At 40.8% G+C, this 22,115-nt stretch overlaps 1 protein-coding gene across 2 annotated transcripts in view; it reads right to left on the bottom strand.

The window, feature by feature from the left end:
- The window catches only part of NOTCH2 (notch receptor 2), a 131,096-nt gene that overhangs the window by 33,621 nt on the left and 75,360 nt on the right, over nt 1–22,115 (bottom strand). Inside the window, exons 12-21 of one of the 2 annotated variants that reach the window (XM_006259955.4) lie at nt 21,648–21,758; nt 19,087–19,279; nt 16,593–16,738; nt 14,122–14,241; nt 13,673–13,825; nt 11,516–11,744; nt 7,696–7,897; nt 4,789–4,942; nt 4,363–4,547; nt 3,157–3,289 (exon numbers count right to left, since the gene is read on the bottom strand). In XM_006259955.4, the coding sequence (XP_006260017.1) occupies nt 3,157–3,289; nt 4,363–4,547; nt 4,789–4,942; nt 7,696–7,897; nt 11,516–11,744; nt 13,673–13,825; nt 14,122–14,241; nt 16,593–16,738; nt 19,087–19,279; nt 21,648–21,758 (1,626 nt within the window). The remainder of the gene's footprint in view (nt 1–3,156; nt 3,290–4,362; nt 4,548–4,788; nt 4,943–7,695; nt 7,898–11,515; nt 11,745–13,672; nt 13,826–14,121; nt 14,242–16,592; nt 16,739–19,086; nt 19,280–21,647; nt 21,759–22,115) is intronic. The other variant, XM_019486533.2, reaches the window with a different exon arrangement.

Raw genomic sequence — 22,115 nt, 5'->3', positions numbered from 1 at the left:
TCTTGACTGTTCTTTTTTTTATTACCACCCCTGTCCTCCATCTTACAGACATGTAAATTATACCCACATACAACCCTCAGATTCTGCTGACACAAAGAAGTCAAGTTTATTCAACCCCATTTGGATTTAGTAATAGGTAAACAATGGTTTGCAAGCTTAGCCTCTGGTCAGAATGAAAAAGCCATATATAGCTTGAGCTGGCATACCGCATCTGTTAAACACCACAAATGGTTAAAAGTTGTAGAGTAGACAGCGCCTCAGATTTGCATTTGGTTTTGTGTCTGACATGAAACAGTCGGTGGGAGGAAAAATAAATAAAAGATGTTTTCCTTGCTTCGTGAGGTAGGAGAATTCTCTCCCCACCCTTGCACTTTCTAAGAAATTTCCAAAAATTTCCATATTCAGCTGTAGATCCAAGAAAAATTTTCAGACAGGTCTATATACAAAGCCTTCACAGTAATAAGACAAGAAAACAGGAAGATCACAAGGAAGAGACAAGAAGCAACAAGGTAAAGCGCTGCAAAAAATTCAGATCAGCTGTACCCAAGAAGCTGGGCGTAGAAACAGTTAGCAACCACACAGATGATGTACCAGCAACTCTAAATCAAAGTTAAGATTCTGGAAAGTGACTGACTTCAAAGAAAAGTCAGTCTAGCTGCCATGGCGGCAGGGAAAGTCTCAAGGAGTGCAACCAGCACATGCATCTAACAGCAGCAGCTCTCAGGGTTGTGAACAGTCTCATTCATTTCAGAGCACCTGTCCATGGTAATACAGGCAGCTTGAAGGTCCTTCCATAGGCAGGAAGAAATGAATAAATCCAGATAGGAATGAGCCAGTAAATTGAAGATTGAAAAGGTGTGCTGATATTCCAGTTAAAGTGGCAGATGGTGAACAGGAGAGAAATGAGATGTCCCTCTGTTTCCATGAAATGCAAAAAGATTTTTTCTCTGAAGCAATGGGCTGAACACAGCAAAATAATTCAATGGCAAAATAGTTCACATATAAGTAAGTGATAATCTACATGGGGCATAGAGCAGAATTTAACATAAATTAATGAGGAGGAAGCAGATAGAAAATGGCTTATGCGTTTGTATAAACCGCTTTGGTATTATGAGCCTTTGATGAGTTCCACCTGGAACCGATGTGACCTCAACTGGAGAACAATGCTTTAATGGGGACATCATATTTCAAGAAAGAAAACTGAAGTTTCAGAGGAATGTAAAAAGTTTGTGACTGAGTCAGGAAATGAGTTCATAGATTCACAGATGCTAGGGTCAGAAGGGACCTCAACAGATCATTGAGTCCGACCCCCTGTCTAGGCAGGAAAGAGTGCTGGGGTCAGATGACCCCAGCCAGATGCCTATCAAGCCTTCTCTTAAAGACCCCCAAGGTAGGGCAGAGCACCACCTCCCTAGGAAGCCCATTCCAAATTTTGGCCACCCTTACCGTGAAGAAGTTTTTCCTGATATCTAGCCTAAATCTGCTCTCTCTCAGTTTGTGACCATTGTTCCTTGTTACCCCAAGAGGCGCACTGGTGAACAAAGTATCTCTGATCCCTTGCTGCGTCCCCCTAATGAATTTGTGGGTGGCCAGAAGTTCACCTCTCAGCCTTCTTTTGCAGAGGCTGAAGAGGTCCAGGTCCCTCAGTCCCTCCTCGTAGGGCTCGTCCTATAAGCCCCTAACCATATGAGTGGCCCTCCTCTGGACCCTCTCGAGTCTGTCAACATCCTTCTTGAAGTACGGCGCCCAAAAATGGATGCAGTACTCCAACTGCTGTCTGACAATGTTGCATACAGGGGAAGTATCACCTCCTGCTGATGCATGATAAAGTGTGGTTAGCTTTGCTGATGAAAAGTTCTACAAGCAAAGGCTGAATGAATTGGGCACATTTAGCTTGGAAAATGACCAATGGAGGTAGGAAGAATTTGCTGCCTAACCAAAACAGTGGACCACAAGTGTTCTTTATACTAAGAAAATCAAGGCTAAATTTTAGAAAAAAGTTATATGCAACAAGCTGTCAAGGGAGGTTATATAATCATCATCACCAAACACTGAACAACTGAAGTAAATCAAATTTGCTCCAATGGACTAGCAGAGCCTGGGTTCACCAAAATAATTCTCACAAAATAATTTCTTTGACAGAGAAACAGAAGCTAAAATCTTAGTAATCACAGGGTCAAGGATGCTGGAGTTACACAACTAAACATGCTTCCTACAAAGCTAGTTGCATCCCCACTAAAAAGAAATCCAACTGGTTAGAACAGTGACTGTCAGTCATGGAAACATGAAATCCTTTTAAGGATGCTATGGAGTGCTCCACAATATTAGCACCAACAGGAGATTTCAAACAGTCTCATAGTTTCATAGTAGCTAGAGTCAGGAGGGACCTGAACAGATCATCTAGCCTGACCCCCTGCCACAGGCAGGAATGAATGCTGGGCTCACAAGACCCCAGACAGGTGATCATCCAACCTCGTCTTGAATTTGCCCAAGGTAGGGGAGAGGACCACTTCCCTAGGAAGCTGGTTCCAGATTTTGGCCACCCTAACTGTAAAATATTGCCTTCTGATCTCTAACTTAAACCTATTCTCCATCAGCTTATTACCATTGTTCCTTGTCACCCCAGGTGGTGCTGGGGAGAAATGGGCTCTACCTATTTGCTGTTGATCTCCCCTGATGAGTTTGTAGGCAGCCACCAGTGCACCACTTTACTGCAATACTTTGAACTTGAAAGGTTTCTAAGATACAAAATTCAAAATACAAAGCTACCAATAAAATTGGAGGGCCAGCTTTGCCAATATTTTAAAAGCAGGAGCTCTTGTCAAAAACATTCTGCCCTGCTGTGGGCTTTCTGAGTTCTGTGCAACAGAAGAATTCCTCTGTTATTTTTTTGTGGTCAAAGAACAAGTGAAAACTAAGAGTTGACATTTTCTGAGGGGTCTAATGAGGGATGTCTTGAGTCTAAAAGGGTTGAGAACCACTGGGCTAGAAAATAATAGAACAGGGAGACATTTGCTTCCCTCAGGGACTCATAGCATTTTATTTGAGGCCTATTCAAATTAAATTAATTCATTCCTGCAGGACTACATGCATGGAAACCACTCTATAGGAAAGTGAAATTCCTGTAGCTTTTTACTTCATTATTGAGTTTCATACCCCGAGTTCCTGGTGGACAGGAGCATTTGAAGTGATTGATGAGATCAATGCAGGTTCCTCCATTTTGGCAGGGCTGGAACTGACACTCATTCACTTCATACTCGCAGTTGACACCCTGGTACCCTGGCGCACACTACAGACATAAAAAAAAGGAACAAGCGTATATATCTTACCCAGCATGGACACATAAGCATGTATCTGAGATTAATGCACCCTAACCTAAAACAGGACAAAAAGCCAAAAATCTTCAGTGGCCAAATTCTGCTCCTATATGCATGTGGGCAGCCTTAGTGATTTCAGTAAGAGAATTTAACCAGGTAAGTACTGTACTCCTCACAAAATATCTAAGGGTGAACCATCTGCCTCCCACAGATGTCTTGCAGAAGATCACAAGGCAAAGTTGGAAGGCTTGATGCATCTCAGCTGCTATTAAAAAAAAACAGTCAGGTCAAACAAAATTCAAGTCTTCTGTAAATTCAGCCCCTTCAGAAAATGTGGTTCTGAATGTTCTACCGTTCTCAAAGCCCATAAAACTGGTGGCCTAAAATAACCTGTGGTGCTGTGAATATCAGGTAGAGGAGTCAGTGCACAGCAAAGGAAGACCTATTGTGGGAGGTAAGTGTTCCACCCATCCTACGCAGGACAAGTATAGATTGTTTCAATTTACTTTTTGATTTAATTTTCATATACTTGTAAGTTACAAGTGGAAGAGACCTATTAGGTGAATAAATCCATCTCCCCAGAGACATGGGATATCAGTGACTAAACTCCTGATAAACTCCAATCAAATACTGTTCATTCTTATCCTTACATAGTCTTTCAAAGTGACTCCAAATCCCTGACATTAACCAAGTTTAAATTTTCTCTCTGGGGCATGCTGCATTTTCCCAAGCTGTAGGTCCCTTGGCATTCAGTATCTTTATTTGGTACTTGAAATTCTTCCTAGTAAACCAAATCTGAACATTTCATCAAATATCATGCTTCTACTCTCTCCCTTGACAGTGCTCCTACTCAAGACAATTTGAACATATCACAGTTTTGGTTGATAAATAATCAAAATAATTTTTGCAAAGTACCCGGTCACTACCATGACAAACAGGTGACAGTCTAAGCACCAGAAAGGAAATGAAGAACTGTACAGTAAAAACTTTAAATTGGTGAAATTAGGCATTATCTGTGTTTCCTTTAAATAGCATCCTCCTTTACCTCACAGTTATATCCTCCAAGATAGTCCCTGCAGGTGGCGCCATTCTGACAAGGACTGGAGATACATTCATCCACCTGCTCTTCACAATAGCTACCAGTGTAGCCTGTCCGGCACTGGCAATGGTGGCTGTTTCCAACGTTAAGGCAATTGCCAGAGTGTTGACACAACTGGTCTACAGGGACCCCTAGAATAAAAGGTTAAGCAAAGTAAGCAGCCATCTGAAGCCAAAATTCACAAGAGAAGCCATCACCATTGCTGTTTCAGCTATGAACAGGTATTGCTAGACCAAAAAAGCAGAGCCTCTATCCTGAATCCTGGGAGTTGGGAGGAAGGAAGTGTGTGTGTGTGTGGGGGGGGGGGTAAGAATCTATTGATAACACTTTGAGGGCTATCATTTTCTGATAACAAAGAAGAACACCACTTACCCCTCTGTGAAGCAGCCGCTTGGCAGGAGACATTGGGCACATCACAGTAGGCACCACTCCAACCAGGGGGACAGTTGCAATGAAAGTGAGTATTCTGCTGGACACATGTGCCTTTGTTCTTACAGGAAAACTTGCTACACAGATCCACAAGTATCTAAAACAACAGATTCATAAATGTAACTGATATGCCATTGTTCATATTTTCCAAATGTTCTGCCTTTCTGGGGTTCAAGTTTAAATCCCCCAAACATTTTACACTCTGATAAAGGTACCAAGATACACTGGGTTTAACTGGTGTCTTAAAGTGTCCATTGTTGAAAATAAAGAGTTTGCAGTCGTTGCTTTTTACTTGCAGACAATTCTGTTCCCACTCAACCAGCTCAACAGACCATTCTCTCATCTCTGAATGACATGTGTCATCCTTACTCACTTATTTCCCTTTTTGAGCATATAGCCTTCTAGGAAAGCTTAGATGCTTGACTGATGTCAAGCTGACTGCACTGGCTAGGGTAGGTCTTTTAAAAAGAATAACAATTCTGGATTCAGCTGTTGTACCTGCTTTCAGTTGATAAAATTCTTCTTTTAAGAAGAGAACTGTCAATCTCTTTCTCAAATAGATTTAAGAGAGAAATCTGTGTTTTCAAGTGCATCAGAGAGGATATAATTCTGAACTTGTTCCTGCTTTCCAGGTTTTAGCCAGTTTCTTGTTGGGGTTAAAAGTATAGTATTACCATTTTATCTATAATAAACTGCTGACTATTTAATACACAGTTTCCAAAAGGGCTCACCTGCTTGCATTTTTATTTTATTTTATTTAGTCCTCCTTATTCCAGCTCTTTGTTAAATTAGATCAAACCAAACTTACTAGACTAAAATTGCAGTGGAGCCTATAAAATGTTAAACCCTTCCAATATTAGCTTCAATTGCATTTATCAATTTGAAGAGTAGAGAGTGCTCATATAAAATGTATATGATACACAATGATCAAACTCCTCATTCGGAACACAGAATTTGTCTCAGATCTGCTGAGCAGAACTGGGGAACTGGATGATTAATTTTTTTTGCAACCAAGGTACATGATGCCAACAAGAAACTGTTCAGTTTCATAGTATTTTATGATCGTCTTTCATGTTCCTTCTCTCAAGATGATTAAGCAATGCGCAGCAAATGCATAGTTCAGCTGCTCAGGATGATTGTAACTTTTGACATTCTTATGTTGTCCATTTTCTCTGCAAATAGAAAAGTCTTCAGTGACATAATTCTCCATATTGTTAGGTAGATGGTATTCTTGTCTGAGACCCAGCGCTCTGTTCTCTTTCCATTTATAGAATCAACAACATGGAAGAGCAGGAAAACATTCTTCTCCTGTATGGCTGCTTGTAGTCATCACTAGGCCATCTCTCACATTTGATTAAATATCTTGCATTAAAATAAGGCTGCTTTAAAAAAAATATTCTTCCATTATGTTTTCTCCAAAGGGCAGGCAGCATCCGGAAGCCAGGTGCTAGGTTAAGTGTCAAAAAGTATACGATGAATAAATTGGTCCAAAAATTATTAGTTGTCTTGCAATGCCAGGTTAACATGAACATGACTTGAAAAATTCTTATGAGATACAGGTTCTCTGATGACCTGTGTAGTATTCAGAGCTTATCTTTAAATGCCAGAGATCAAACAGTGCCTGAAAGCAGTAATTTCTTAGGCTTATTTTTGCACTGCCCAAATCAAAAGACTATCATGGCTGTTTTAATGACCATAGCATCCAAAATGTCTATATGCAACCTGAAATTAATGACCTGCTTCCACTTTGATAAGCCATTTTTTTTCAGTGGCATATTTGATACGGAAATGATCTAAATTCTCCACTTAGAATTGAGTTGCAAGCCTGAAATGAGCATGAACCCCATCTTAAAGTAAAATTCAAAACATATCAAGAGTTCAGTTTTTATTAATTTGTTTTAATACACCATTTCCTACCACTGCCTTAAAGTTTAGACATTTTGAGTAAAAAATTCACGCTAATATTTGGTAATGACTGCACAGTCATTTTCTATACCGATCAGCAGCTTCCACTTTTACTGTAGGAAACCACCACTTACAGTGCATAAAACTGTATTAACACTAGGTTGTAAAACCACAATGCCCCAGCCTAATTGACTATAATGGGCCTATTCAATTTAATGGACTGACTGATCATTTCAATTATTTTCCTACAAGAGACACCTTGACTGTTGGTATTGAACAAACTGGTATTCCAATTAACTATTACTCCAATTAACAGACTAGGTGGGGGAAAAAAGTAGAGTTTGTCTGGGTGCACGAAACCGCATGTCAGTGTTGCAATGGGCGAGCAGTTAATTCTGCTTTATTAACTATATTTAATGTCTCTATCCAAGTGGTGCCTACCTTATTTACTCACAAATTTTGACCTCGAGTAAAGCAAGCCTGAAGTGAAAGTGAAGTAAATAAGCTACCATTATCCTGGGCAGAGAACTATACACAGAAGGCTTTTGATGCTGTTCATTTTCTTCAGAAACCATACCACATGCTAATTTCAGATGTGGCTTCCTTCTCCAAAACTGTGGTTGAAGAGTTTAACTTCTAGGATAGACATAGCTGAGCTGTGTGCAATTTAGAGTGGAGGGAAAGCATTAACAAGTCCTTGCCATAACAAGGATTTTAATGGCATCAGCTGCTTTGTTACAAAATAGCACTGAATACAGTTGGCCTTACCTGCATGAGCATGTCAACCACCTCCCAATGGAAACAAGGGATATGGGGCTCTGCATTGTTTAAAACCTGGTATTCATTCAACCTGACTTTTTTGCTATACTTGTTACTTTCATCTGAACATTTGTAAGAATGGACCAGCTGAAATAACTGCTGAACATCTAGGTCTGGGCTACTTACCTGACAGTTCTTTCCAGTGTAACCCATGGGACAAACACAATGATAGGTCCCCAGGCTATCCACACAAGTCCCTCTGTTCAAGCAAGGATGTGAATCACATTCATTAATTTCCATAAGACAAAAGGTTCCTGTGAACCCAATTGGGCACTGGCATGTAAAGGAGTTGATCCCGTCCACACAAGTGGCTCCATTGAAACACGAACTAGAAAGACAACATAAGAGTGAAAAATAAAATAAAATATAAGACAAAATACAAGTTGGCTCACAGCCAAAAATTTTACATAAGATTTACAGAAGTGAGAAAGAACCAGCCCTACTAAAACTCCAGCCATCATTAGGACTTGTCAGTCTAGTCCACTCATTTTTTAGGTTAATTTTGGATACTGCAAGCTTGTAACAGATATGCTCTTCACTAAAACTCTTAGGTGTTTTCCAACATGACATCTGGACAGCAGTATCCTCCTCATTAAACACATCTGCTTTAGATAGTTTATCCACAGACCTAGAGCAGAGATTCCTCAACATATTACTAATGACAATTTCCACTGTTCAGACTTCAATTGCTCAGACTTCCTCCCCTCCCATTTGCACATATAACATCCCTTTTGCAACCACTACAATTACATGTACTGAAGAAAAATAAGGACATTTAAATCTGAGCATCTTTAAACACAATCAGTCTGCTGCAGGCAAGAACCAGAATCGCGTAATCGGCAAATATGTTGAACCACAAGTTGAGGATTCCTGGTCTGGAAATAAATGCCTATCATCAGGTCACCTACCTCACCTCTGCTGAGGCAGGGTTGCTCAAATATTCTCTCTCAACCTAAATGTACTGACAGAAAGGGCTTCCATGATTTTCCCTTCAAAAGATTATTCCCAATCTGTGGTACATGAGCTGCTTGGAAGTGGTATGCCAAAACCAACTTTGAATTTTTCAGTTTCAAAGGAACAGTCATCACAGGCACAAATATGCTCCAGCTACTAATTAACAGCTTTTGAGAAGGTAACAAACAGCTGTTAAATGACATGATTCCAACCACTGATTGGATTGACCACAAGGGGTAAGGAAAGTAAACTAGGTCTTCAGTGAATCATTTGTCTACTATCCAATCACACAATGAAACTCTGTCTACTCCGATGAAGCCCACCACAAAGTCCAGCTCTTTGAAGTACACATTTCCCTAAGGAAGACAGTCAAGAAAGCAGTAACATTTTTGATGGCATTGATGCGAATGTCCTAGAAGCATCATACCATGTCAGTTTGAGGGTTGCTCATACGGCATGACTGATTTTAGAGAACAAAGCTGCAAGGCAGCTTGATGAGTCTTGAATACTTCTTAAAGAAATGATGAGTCAAGTAAAGGAAAAAAAACTCATGGAATGTATCAAACCATTTTTTTCTTGCAATTATGTGAAAGTTCCATTATTTATGCTCAGCTCTTATAGACTAACATTTTGAATGAAAAGAGACAGTTATAAAATAATTCTTGTTTTTTGAAGGTAACAAGATGTACAATAATCAAGAAGCAAGATCTGTCAAGCAGGATCTTGTTTCTCTCATATTCCCATGAACACGGCACATCATTGTACAAGGTGTACAATGGCAGAAAAACTCTTTGGAAAATTGAATGATCTTACCACTGCAAACAGTGATGGGAAAAAACTGCTTCACTGAGTGTTGTATGGCTAACTTCCTCTCTCTGTGGGTATAAGCAGGAGTCACCAAAAGAAGTAGATCAGCTGCAGCAGGATGTGCTCTGCCATAGCTGATCGGCTTCATAGGGCAAAATGTATGTCACTTGCTGTCTCAGCATCAGGCAGGGGTCCAAGCCTGTGGAACAACAGGCAACGCATTGTCCACTTAAACAGAGACAAGCCTTGAAGATACCCTATGGCACATCTCCGTAAGTGGAGATGCTAGGGCTTCCTGCTTAATGACATGCCCCAGAGATTGCATCTCTATAAGAGGAGAAAGTCAGGCAGGTGCTCCTAGGCTTTGAGGGGCCTGATCCTTCACAAGAATTCCCAGGGTGCACAGAATAAGGGCCCCTCAAGCCCTGGAAATGCCTGCTAGCTCCAGGCTGCCTGCAGTCTTGCATCATGAAGCACACAGATCTCTATTGCAATAAAGTGGCAGAAACTATTACCACCTTTGGTGCAGCCACAAATTTGCAGCATTTGTGGTACAGTCAGGGGTACAGATATCTGTTTACTTGGCCTTTGAGCCGCTATAAATATTTTTTTTATGGTGGCACAAAGGTGATATCTATTTCCACCCTATGAAACAACAACCAAAAATTTGGCTAAACAAGTGTTACCTGATGTTGAGACCTCTCATTACAACATGTGCTCTAAGACACTTGCTGAAAACTGCCTGTCAGTATGAAGCCCTTCTGGAACAGGAATCAAGATGGCAAATTTTATTAAAGTACATGCACAGAACACATATTATCAACTTCAAGAGACGAAATCAGAAGTGATCAAAGACTTCTTTCCACAGCATCAAGATGGCCTTTGTGTAGGAAGCTGCTGACTCATCTCGCTGAACTCTGCTCTGCAGTACAAGTTCTCATTAACAATTTTAGTTTTGACTGAGCTGAACTGCTTGGCAAACAAGCTATACCTGCCAAAGACTGACTACCTTTTATTGAGCTGACCTGCTTGCCTGTCTCAGTAGGCTGAACACTACCTGGCTTCCAAGGACTAAAAACTGCTCCTGCTCATTTAAAACCATGGCAAGGCAAAGAGGGAAACTACCAATGACTCCATGCTGGAAAATTTCCTCAATTAAGATGTATTCCTGGCCTAACTGTTGACATAAAAACATTGCCTGAATTTGATCCCAACTGCAAGAGAAAAGATTGGGCCAGAGACCATCTTCAAAAAATGATGACACCCTAGGTGTGGTGGTTCCTCAACCAAGGAAAAGGAAAGGTTTGACTGAATTGTTCTATGATAGGGAATTAATGCCAGAATTCAGCTAACTGCAACTCAGTGACTTCTGGTTGACAGTGACAGGGTTAACCTTAGAATCATAGAAAGTTAGGGTTGGAAGGGACCTCAGGAGGTCATCTAGTCCAACCCCCTGTTCAAATTAGGACTGTCCCCAACTATGCCATCCCAGCCAAGGCTTTGTCTAACCAGGTCTTAAAAACCTCCACCAAGGAGAGAGATTTGGACACAGCTTTGATATTTTTTGCATCTTTCAGCTCTATGCACCTTCAAAAGACTGGTTTCTTTCCTGATGGCCAAAGGCAGGATGAATTTCAATGCAGAACTGAACCTTTTACTTAAGTTCATCAAATACCTCACCTGCCATAAGCATCTAGGTTCTGTAAAGCAGTATGTTTTACCCAGTTCCTGTAATGTACCTGTGTGCATGATGGCCATCTGGGTACAAAAAACCCTGCACATGCCTCACTGAAAGGACCTCCTCTGCTGAGCAAGAAGACAAGTATCAAAGAATGAAATGAGGGCAATTTCTGTGCCAGACTCTAGGATACACAAAGGCACACCCCTAGGTAACTGTGGGTCAATGCTTCTAAGCTGTGGGACACTGCCTCTGCTCAGGCACAAAGAACAGGCCCAGAAAAGGAGTTCTGTTACAGCTGGCTCCTTTGGGGAAGTGCAGTCCTGTGTTAAGCCACAAGTTAAGCCAGCATCCTTTGCCTGCAACTCAGTTAGGTCCTTATGCCATGTTAGGAAAACAGCAGGCCTATTTCTAACATTACTCCTGAATGGGACTGGCTTCCAAACCACCAGATAGCATTTCATAGCTACTCACTCACACTGTCAAAAGAAATGTAAATGTACTTGCCTCTCAGTGCATTCATTGATGTTGTTCTCACAATTGGTCCCCTCAAATCCTGCTGGGCACTTGCACGTGTAGCTGTTGACATAGTCAGAGCAGGTGCCTCCATTCTTGCATGGTTCATTCAGACACTCGTTGGTATCTGTCTGACACTGCTCCCCTTGGAACCCAGGCAGACAGATGCATGAGAAAGAGTTCACCCCATCCACACATGAAGCTCCATTCTGGCAGGGATCTATAACAACACCACAAATAAAAGTTATTAATCAAGGGAAAAGCAGGGAAGGGACTGGCTCCGAGTAGTCGCCCCGTGGAAAGAGCAACTTCTGCAAACCAATCTATAGCAAAAAATATATAATTTAAACTAAATTCTACAGGATTATCCTGTAAAGTAAAAACTGGTGAAAAGCAAAAGCCATGAAGCATGGGTTTACCAGACATCTTCCCAGATACACAAGGGCTACTTGTATACCTCAACCTAGTGCCTTCAAACACAATACCACCTCACACACACTGACCATTGAACCAAAAGCTCCTTGCCCCATCACACCACGTCTTCCATTAATTTATCAAAATATCAATTTAAAAAATGCCAAAATGAGGCTGCACAGTTGTTAGCTTGAATGGAGAATGGTATGGTCAATCTTTGGTGCAAGCTTTAGCCAGTCCTCTGGTGCTGATGCAGTAAGACGCAGGCCTTCATTACGCAAAGGTCCAATCCAATGATGGAGAAAGTATTTACTACTGGAAAAATATGTTCATATGATTAAAGTCTGCACTGTTAGAAAGAACACCTGCATCCATTTAAAGGTCACACGGCCACTGCAGAGATAAGTACTTAAAAAGTCAAACTCTTGGCAGCTATAAAGTGCTGTGCCTATGGCAGTCAGCCACCGTGACTAGGGCTGAAAGCCGAACATTAATTGTTGGCACTGCATATTTGCAAACAAGTAGAGGGGGTGATTATATCAGCTCTTCACTGTGTTTTCATTATTGGAAGGGTCCATTTACTTCTGGGATGTAAAGACAGTTGGCCCAAATCAAAGAAGGTTTTTATTTTTGCTACAGCTGACTTAATTTGGTGAGTTTTGCAAACCATCCTTTTGGATGTTTTTAAAGTACTAAGAATCATGTTAAATCAATCTTGTGACTTTACTTTCAGATAGGGTAACACGTGAATCATGTGGGATTTTAGATATCAAAATTACTAAGATAAAGCCTTTTTTTAAAGCAGCCTGTGAAAGTGTCCTTTTACACTGGAGTCCTGGAACAAATGCAACAGCACTACCAATAATCTAATCTGCTTCCAGGGGATGAGGTTACACGATCCACGTACCAAATCAAAATGACCTTAGTATTGACTGTTCTATATCTAGTTGTTCAGAAAGAAACATTTAAAACAACAGACCAAATGAAATATACCAAAATGGTATGTGCAGCAGTGCTGGAGAGTTTTTTTAACAAGGCTTTCTTCAAGTAGTAAACTTCTTTTCTGAACTTTTAAACCAAGTCCTCCTGAAAAATGTTAAGCTGTCTTCCTTTTCTTTATAAACATCTGATGTTCAACAGGCAAAAACCTAAGTAGGTAGGTAGTTTCCTTTCTATAAAGCAATTAAATGCACAAAAATCTCTTGATCAAATCTGCTTTCACTTTAGTTCTGGTAACCTTAACTACACGAGTAACTATGTGCAAATACTTATTCTAGAAGGAGAGTGCCTGCTGCTTTTTAGTTTAATTTGCTTTCAGAATAAACATATACATGAGTTATTCAGGAATAACTACTGCACTTTATATCCATGCTGAGCCTTAATCTGATTTAACTTTCAAGGCACACAAGCCTAAGATGTTACACTGATTCTAGCATGTATAAAAACTTCACAAACATGAGTCTCAATTTCAGCTTGTTATGAATGCATGCGAAACATTCAAACTTGCACTTGGCATATGACTCCTACTGTTCTGATTATTATAGACAGCTTCTATCAGAGAACTTTTAAGTGCCCATTTCTGTCCCAGAGGTGTAAGTTTTACAAGGCTGAGTATGTTCAAGATAAGGTTTTATAAAAGATACTGGTTTCATACATCTACCAAGGGCAGTCACTGTTAAGCAGACTGAGTTATTTCTATGGGAAAACAACCTGCCTGTTTTGTTCCACACTTACTTGAAAGGCAGTCATCAATGTTGCTTTCACAGTCTCCCCCAGTGAAGCCTGGGTTGCATTCACACAGGTAGCTGCCTTGAATGTTGTGGCAGACAGCATGATTCCTGCAGGGCTTTGACACACACTCATCAATATCCACCGTACATCTCTCTCCTGAAAGAAGGATGCAAGTAAAAGATCCCACAGAGCTCAAGAGTCAAACAACATACAATAATCCTGAAGATATTTAATCTTAAAATGGAAGTCCATTTATAGCATCTGATGAAGTAGACTGTAGCTTACAAAAGCTTATTATGCCTCTAGTCTCTAGCTTATGCCAGCTAGTCTCTAAAGGTGCCACCCTGCCCTGCTTATTGCCTGACTTCAGACTAACACAGCTAATTACCATTCTCAATATTAACACTAAAACTTATCCCTGCCCTTCCCCTCTCTCCTCCTCTCTACATTACCTTCCCAGCCAGGAGCACAGAGACAGATATAGCCATCAGAGCCAGATGATTCTTGGCAGATTCCAGAATTCTCACAAGGATCAGGGGAACAAGGAGCCTGCACTATCTGGCAGTTCACACCTGTGTGGGGAGAACATATCAGTAGGAACTCAGTGCCCACAGGAGTAAAGAGGTGGGACTCAAGTCATTATCCCATGGGGAAATGGACAGCATTTCCTCTTAGTCACTAGAGTTGGAGAAAAGGAAGATCACAGCTGTTCTTTAAGGAGAAGCTGAGCAAAAGCAAGCAATTATATCACTGTGGTCCCAAGTGACAAGAGGCAGTTTGTGGAAAGAACAGGACAGGTGGATTAACAGTATGTCACACGCACCAAGGGATGGGTTTAAAGAAGTTGGCATATCTAGCTGCACCAAAAAGGTTGCTTCGCTACTGAGGGTTGAAGGACAGGATCAGGAGATTTACAGTCAAGAATACCCACATACAGAGACTTAGGATGTGGTGGGTGACCTTGGTTTTGTTCCAAAAAAACCTCCAAGTTCATAGTCACTTCAATACTTCACACAGAATTAAGTTAATTCAGTTTGCCAGGGTCTAACTCAGGGGTGGGCAAAATGAGGCCTGCCAGGCCATTCCATCCGGCCCACAGGACCCTAAAAAGTTTAGAAAATTAATATTTATCTGTCCCTGGCTGCCTGTCATGTGGCCCTTGAAGGCTTGCCAAAAGGCTTGCCCTCCACTTGAAATAACTGCCCACCCCGATCTATCTGAAGAAGAGGGTAGATGCAGAAGCCACAGCTGGAAACTCCAGGCCTCCTGAACACCTTTCCTTAGGGTTTACTTTATCTCTAGAAAACAATCAACTTCAACAAATGGGTAACCACCGCCTGAGACCTTTTCAGTGGGGAGGAGAGAAGCCCCCTCTCCCTACGGGACAGCCTCTTTTTGCACTAAGGAGGCTCCCTTTCCTATTATAGCAGCTGCATGGTAGATGGAAACTCTGGTAATCCCTCATATACCCAAGCACCTTTCCATTTTGTCAGCATCCATTTTTAATTGGGGGTCAAGCACCGCTAGTGTTCCCAAGACTGTGGTCATAAGTATATTTGGAAATCTTTCAAAAGGGGTGCATCTGGTATGTTATAATTACTGCATGTGAATTAACTGAGAATGATTCAAATGTAGTAAAACCATTCCAACTTCAACCAACGATGAAAAATAACAGCTGCTGCCCTTTTGAAAGGGCTCCAAATGTATATGTCCACACCCTGATTCAGTTCAAATTGCTGAAACTGGTTGCAAAGAGCTGGAAGTCTGGAAGTCTTTTGTAATCACTTATAAATACAGTATATTAGCTAGGTAATTGGAATATTCAGTGTATAGATAAACAGGATTAACACAATGGAGAGACAACATGAAGGAAAAGAATAGTTTGTGTGAACTACCCCTTTAGCAAACAGCTGAGAGTTGTTAAGGGAGAATGCTTTGAGGATTTCCCAGCAGCAGCAGCAGCCAATCTACAGCAGTAGTTTTGACCAGAAGGATCAAAGCCTAGGAACCTAGACCAAAAGAGAGTTGGCAGTTCTAAAAATATCCTTCTCCCAGGAGATAGGCATTGTTTTTTTAGATGGGGACCAGATCTAGACACAGGACCCTGCAGGAGTTAGTCAGAAACCTGCCTAGCTCACCATCAGGGATTTGTGACCCTTTAAGTAGGACAGAGATGAATTCAAATTATATTTTTAAAAGTCTTTTCTATAAATGCTTTGTTCCAACTGAAAAAGTATAAAGTTTTAGGAATGCTGCTTAATCAGCATATACCACTGATCACACATGGCTCAAAGGAAGAACTACAGGAATCTGAACTCAGCTGCACTCAATGAGTGAGAATGGCTGATATTCTGGAGCTCTGGCCCCTGGTTCAGTCTAAGAATGAGAACTGCAGAATTCAACCCTGGGATAAGTAAAGGCATGAAGCCTAACTACTGAGACCACTCAAAAGTCCAGGAAAAGAACAAAAGTGCAGCTACTACAGTTAGGGCTTGTGCACACTGAGGAAAGTTATTCTAAACTAATAACAGGCTTGAAGTTAAAGAGGGGTAGTTAAACCACATTAAGCCTGTGTTCACATCCTCCTTCAGATATAGACTGACCTTAATTGGATTTTGCTCAATTTGCTTCCAAAACAAATTAAGCTAAACTGAATTAAGGTCACTTTAATTCTCAAGAAGAACGTCTATACAGGGATTTAATATTTGCTTCTATATGGATGTCATGTCTGCAGTGATCGCACCATAGTAATATCTGATTCCTTTCAATTAAAATATTATTCTAATTTTAAATTCTATGTTATGGTAATCAGATCTTCCCTTCATGTTTCATATTTCCATTTAATTCAAGAGAAAATACATATCACCAAGATGATTAAAAAAAAACCTATGAAAGGTGAAATTGTCACTGAATGGTCCTTCACCTTTGAATCCTCTCCTGCAGGTGCATCTATATCCATTCACCAGATTGTCACAGGTTCCTCCATTCTGGCACGGATTTGACCTACACTCATTTTCCTCTACTTCACAGTCCATTCCAGTCCAACCTGGGTCACAGAGACACATGTACCTGAAAGAGAACAGCATATTTCAGTATTATTCCAAAGTGCTTCTATTCACAAAAGTAGGCAAGTAGACAACCTTAGAGGAAAGAAATGATTACTCTTGTAAACATGACTCATCAACTTTTCTATTAACTTATACCAGGTGTAACACTTTACAAATATTAAAACAACCCAATCATCAAAGCTTTTTTCCAGTTATTAGTCCTTTTAATAAAGTACACGTCTGGTCTGCATTGCAGTTTTCTTGACAAACTATGTTAACATTTATTTGAGGCAAAAGAAACAAGGTGACAGCAAGGGAGAAAGATGGTTTTGAAATACAAAGTTAAAACAGGGAAGTGTGTCCAAATGAAAGCAGCTGGAATCAGCCACCACCTACTCCATCAGCTTCCAAAGCCTGCTAGATGTATAGCAACACTCCACCCATGCGTCACAGCTGAGGATCTGGCGACTCATCCTTGAACTCTAGCCAACACTTTTGACACACTGGCCCTCAAATGGCTCCTCCCACCCCATCACACAATCTCCTTAGCATCCTGAGGCCCAGCACCAGATGGAGAAGGGCAGAAACGCGAGAGGCAATGGTAGAAAATGAAGGATGACATGGACAGAATGAGACTTTTTATTTCCTAAGCCTATGCCAAAGTTGTACTAAAGACCAAAACAATCTTCTTGGCTTCTAGAACCTATCGTAAGAGGTTACCCAGACTGGTATATCACTCCATTGCTCCCAGGTTCCTAAAGGTCTGTATCAGAACATATACCAAGCATGAAAAACCATCATCTCTCAGAGGAGTTCAAACACATTCAAAAAGGCTTCTCAAATGGCATGGATCCTTGCCACCAACACTTGCCAACCAACAGTCCCCCTGAATTCCCAGAGTTCAGCGAGTTCACTCATCAAGAGGTAATGGACACATTAAAGTAATCAACCCAAGACCTGAGAATTCAACCCACGGCTTTCTGGGATGCTAAAATAATCATGAATAACTGGTGCTGCTTGAAACCAAAAGAGCCAATGTCTCCTTCAGGAGGAGTCTTCCCTGCCTCCTGCAAGGCAATACAGGTAAAACCAACACTCAAACCCACCTCATGCTGGACACCTCAGTTCTAGCTTCACACCATCCAGTGTCACACTTCCGTTCCTTGCATAAGATCATAGAGAAGCTAGCCAAAGGCCAACTGAGTGTGCATCCAGAGTTAATATTTGGCCCAATCAGGATTCAGGATAAGACATAGGCATAAAAATATCTGAATGACTCTGAAAAAAGATCTCCTGCAGCTAATGGAAACAGGGCAGAGAACCATTCTGATCCTCTTATGCTTCCACAGCATTTGACATGGCCCACCACAATATTGCTGCCATGCCCAAGTGAAGTGATAGCTTCAGAGGAGAGCGTTGAATGAAGTTATCAGCCTTTCTGCAACTCTGAATACTATGGAATACTGCAGCATTTCTTCACGCTAACAGAGAAAAATATCCCAAAAACCCACCTAGACTTCTGGGATAAAGACTGCGATCAATGACTCTTCTTCTCTTCTCAAGCAAAACAGAACTTGCTACCAGAAGCAGGGTGAAGCTCTTTGGTAAGGGAGATGAAGGTTTCTCAATGACTAGTTTGAGAACTCGGAACACACCCGTACAGGCCCTCACAAACCTGCTTTCTAAGCAAGCCAACTTCTCCAACCTGTTTTCTCCAACATAAGCATATTGCAGCATAATACAATCACAAAAGAGACCAAACCAAAACTAAGCACCCCACTGCACAATTTTCCATTTTTGAAAGGTTTGCATGACAAGATACAGCTAGCCTACACTGATCTCTTCACAAAATAGTCACAATCTGCTGCAACATGAACAAGTTTCACTTAATGTAAATTAGAAAGAAAATATCCCAAGCTTCACTGCATATTATGGGCATGTTCTGCACAACACTAATTCAAAGGTGGAGGCACTTTTAGAATATTTAGGATTGCCTACTTACAATCAGCAAATCAAAATGGTAAAGAGAGAACAAAGTAAGAACAAAAAGCTAAACTGTCTTCATTTTAAATAGTACATAACATTACATTCTTACATGTGCTTTTTTCCCCCTCACATCTACCTATTTGCTTTCAAAGACATCTGTCAGTGACTTCCTGCTGCTACCAGTTATAAGATTTTAAAAGATAGATGCAGACTTTGAAGTTACTTTTTTCAACTGTTATGGTAGAAACAGTTTCTTTACATATTGCAAGTCCTTACAGCCTAAAATCTCTATCTAGGACTATAGTAAAAAAAGCCAAAGCCTGATGAACATACGTACAATTTTTGCAAAAAACCTCAAGGTACTTAACATGACGTAGAACTCACCCGTTGACATCATGTGTGCAGTTGCCATGCACACAAGGGTTATTAAGACATTCATCTGTCTGTGAGTGACAGGTGGGGTGATGGTAGCCTTCAGGACATATACACCGAAATCCATTCATTTCATTGACACATGTTCCACCATTGTGACAGGGACTGGAGATACATTCATCAATATCAGTATTACATCTTGGACCTAAACAGAATATCACTTGTTAATTATTTCTTATATAGATGTACTCAGCATGCATGCAGGAACACTGAGTCCCTGCATCTTGATGCCTGTCAATGCCAAGTCAGCATAAAGAGATCAATTCTGAAAGTTATCACAATTTTATCTGTTTTAAAAATCAACAGGATTTGAATCCATTTAGCATTTTTGTAAGCTGGGGGCATAAAAGCAGACCACCTGTATCTAATACACTTTTTGAAAATGTGAAAACATTGCAACAAAACTTGTATTTAATAACTCCCAGTTATTTAATTGTATTTAATTTAACAAAACTTGTATTTAATTGACTTCCCAGTTCCCATAACCTTTGTCTGTTCCTTCAGGTACATGCTTGACAGTCTAGAAAGGGCTTCCCATAGCTGTGGTACTACTACAGATTAAAAGGCATTCCATGCTTGAAAAGGAATGTATCCAAGTCAAGAAGTAAGGCTGCAGACGAGTGGCTGAGCCGAAGACAAACACTTTGATGTATTAAAAAAATCACAACTCTCTCAGAGAACAGCAGGAATTTAACTGAAAGGCAATCAAGCACCCCAAAAGTAAGGGAGACCCAAAGAAAGAGTGGTCAGGCCCATGCCTTGATCCATTTTGTTGAATTGGGATGTATTTGTAATTTCAAGAAAGGGAATTTCCTTCTTTTAGTTGGAAGTTCACAAAGGTGCCCATAGAAATGCATAAAATATGCAAAATCTCCTTTGGTGGAAATTGTGAGAGAAAAAAATGGAACACTTCCAACTGGAATCATTCAGTTAATGATGGTAAAAATAAATCATATCATAACTAGGTATCAAGCATATTGCTTCACCTGCAATTATTTTATGAACATATTATGCAATACAACTTACAGAACATACCACACACGTCAGCCTTCTTTGACAAAAGGTCCTAAAATGCTAGGAGCAGGTCTAGGGCTGATCTACTGTGATACTTAATACAGCTTAAAAAAATTATAGACCATTGAAGAGTTATGTTTAATACTTGCAGGATACAAACCCTTATGATTCTAATAAGAACAGAACAATTTTCACAATATTCATTTTATCGAAACAATTTTCGTTTCATCGAACATAAACATCTGTGTAACAGTACACTGGCTGAGTAGAAAATAGTGAAGCCCTTGTGATAATAAGGCTGAATAGCAGCTTAGCACATGCTATAACACTGAATGACCGATTTGCATTTGCACATGAATACATTTTACTTTATAGACAGAACTGGCCAAATTCCCTAACCCTATTTAATCAAAACCCCTCACCATGATGTAGTCAGTCTTCTTGTTCAACAAAGAAACTGTAAATAAATCCACTGAGATTTTTTGAGTTACTATTTCTTGTGAAGCTGCAAAGAATGGATTCAAGATTGGACTTAACATGCTGACCTGAATGCAAGACAACTATGAATGACTTCTCCAACCAAATAATTAGATTCCTATACGTGGAAAAATGTATAAACTGGTTATAATTTTCCAAGTATAGAATCTAATTTTTGGAGAGTCATCTAAAATTTGTTCCTTCCACCGCTGCAACAGGGAAAGGAGTGGCAGTGGGGCATAGTGTTCGGGGGAGGGTGGGAAAGGAGGCCAGTCAATAGGGGAGCCTAGTGGCCTGACCTCTGCCCCGCAAAACTTGCTCCCCATCCCCCTCACCACTTTCCCCCCCACCACAGTACCTGGTCCCCCGCAGCATCTGCCCAACTCACCCTCCCCACATTGGGGGGGCACATGCACTTCCCAAGTACTGTCCCCCCTCCCAGTGCCTCATTCCCTCTGTCTGCCCCCTGCCCCACCCCCCACCCCCCTTACCTTCCTATTCTGGCTCTGACTTGGCTTGAGCCTCACTCTGGCCCTAACCAAGCCATGCAGCAGCTGTTGCGGTGTTGGCAGCTCCAGCCTGGCCCTGGAGCCCAGTCTAAAGCAGGGCCAGAGCCTTGCCAGAGTTAGAGGACAAGCAGCGGTGGCAGGCAGAGGCAGCAGGGGGGGCAGGCAGCAGCTGCAGCTCCGATTAATCCAGACCCTGGGCTGGGGCCCAAGCTGGAGCTGCAGCATCCACCTGCGCCCCCTCTGCCTCTTATTCAAATCCAAGACCAGGGCTTCTTCCCCGCACACACATTAAATGGGGAAAAAGACCTTTGTCTTGGATTCAGGTAAATACAGTAATTACATGGTAAGAATGACACTTCACGGCAAAAGGAATGACATTTCTTTAGCTCACTGGCAAAAAAATATAAAATTTAAGATTAAATTCACTAAGAACACCCACCAAATGGACCACTGCCTATCAAATCCAGGGACAAAAATCTTCACAACAAAACTAAAGACAATTGAAAGATTTACCGGTAACTCCCGGGTTGCAGATGCAACTGTAGTAGTTAATGCCATCTATACAGGTCCCATGAACACAGGGTTTATTTGCACAATCATCAAAGTTATTCTCACAGTTCACTCCTTTAAAAAAAAAAGGAGTAACATTCAATTAAATCCAGGCACAATTTAACAAAACAATGACACTGAAATTAAGTCTCCTGAAAAAAAATCAAGTTAAAGTACTCAAACTGCTTAGAAATAACATGTTGACTTATATGATTAGAATACCTATCCAAAGAGTGAGCGAGTAATAGATTAATTTGGCCCCCCAGCATAAGGAATCGGTCATATTGGGAATACATTAACTACAATATTCATTTGGAAAACAGACTCAATATTTGACACAAGGCAAGGCAGTTCCGATTTTTTTCTCCTTTAAAAACAGGCTCTTAGGTGGTCAGAGCATGGCTCTCATGGAAAAACACTTCACAGGATGGA

The sequence above is a fragment of the Alligator mississippiensis genome, chromosome 5, assembly GCF_030867095.1.
Source record: "Alligator mississippiensis isolate rAllMis1 chromosome 5, rAllMis1, whole genome shotgun sequence".
NCBI lineage: Eukaryota > Metazoa > Chordata > Crocodylia > Alligatoridae > Alligator > Alligator mississippiensis.
Note: the sequence above shows the minus strand (reverse complement) of the source record. Positions and strands in the feature narration are given on the sequence as shown.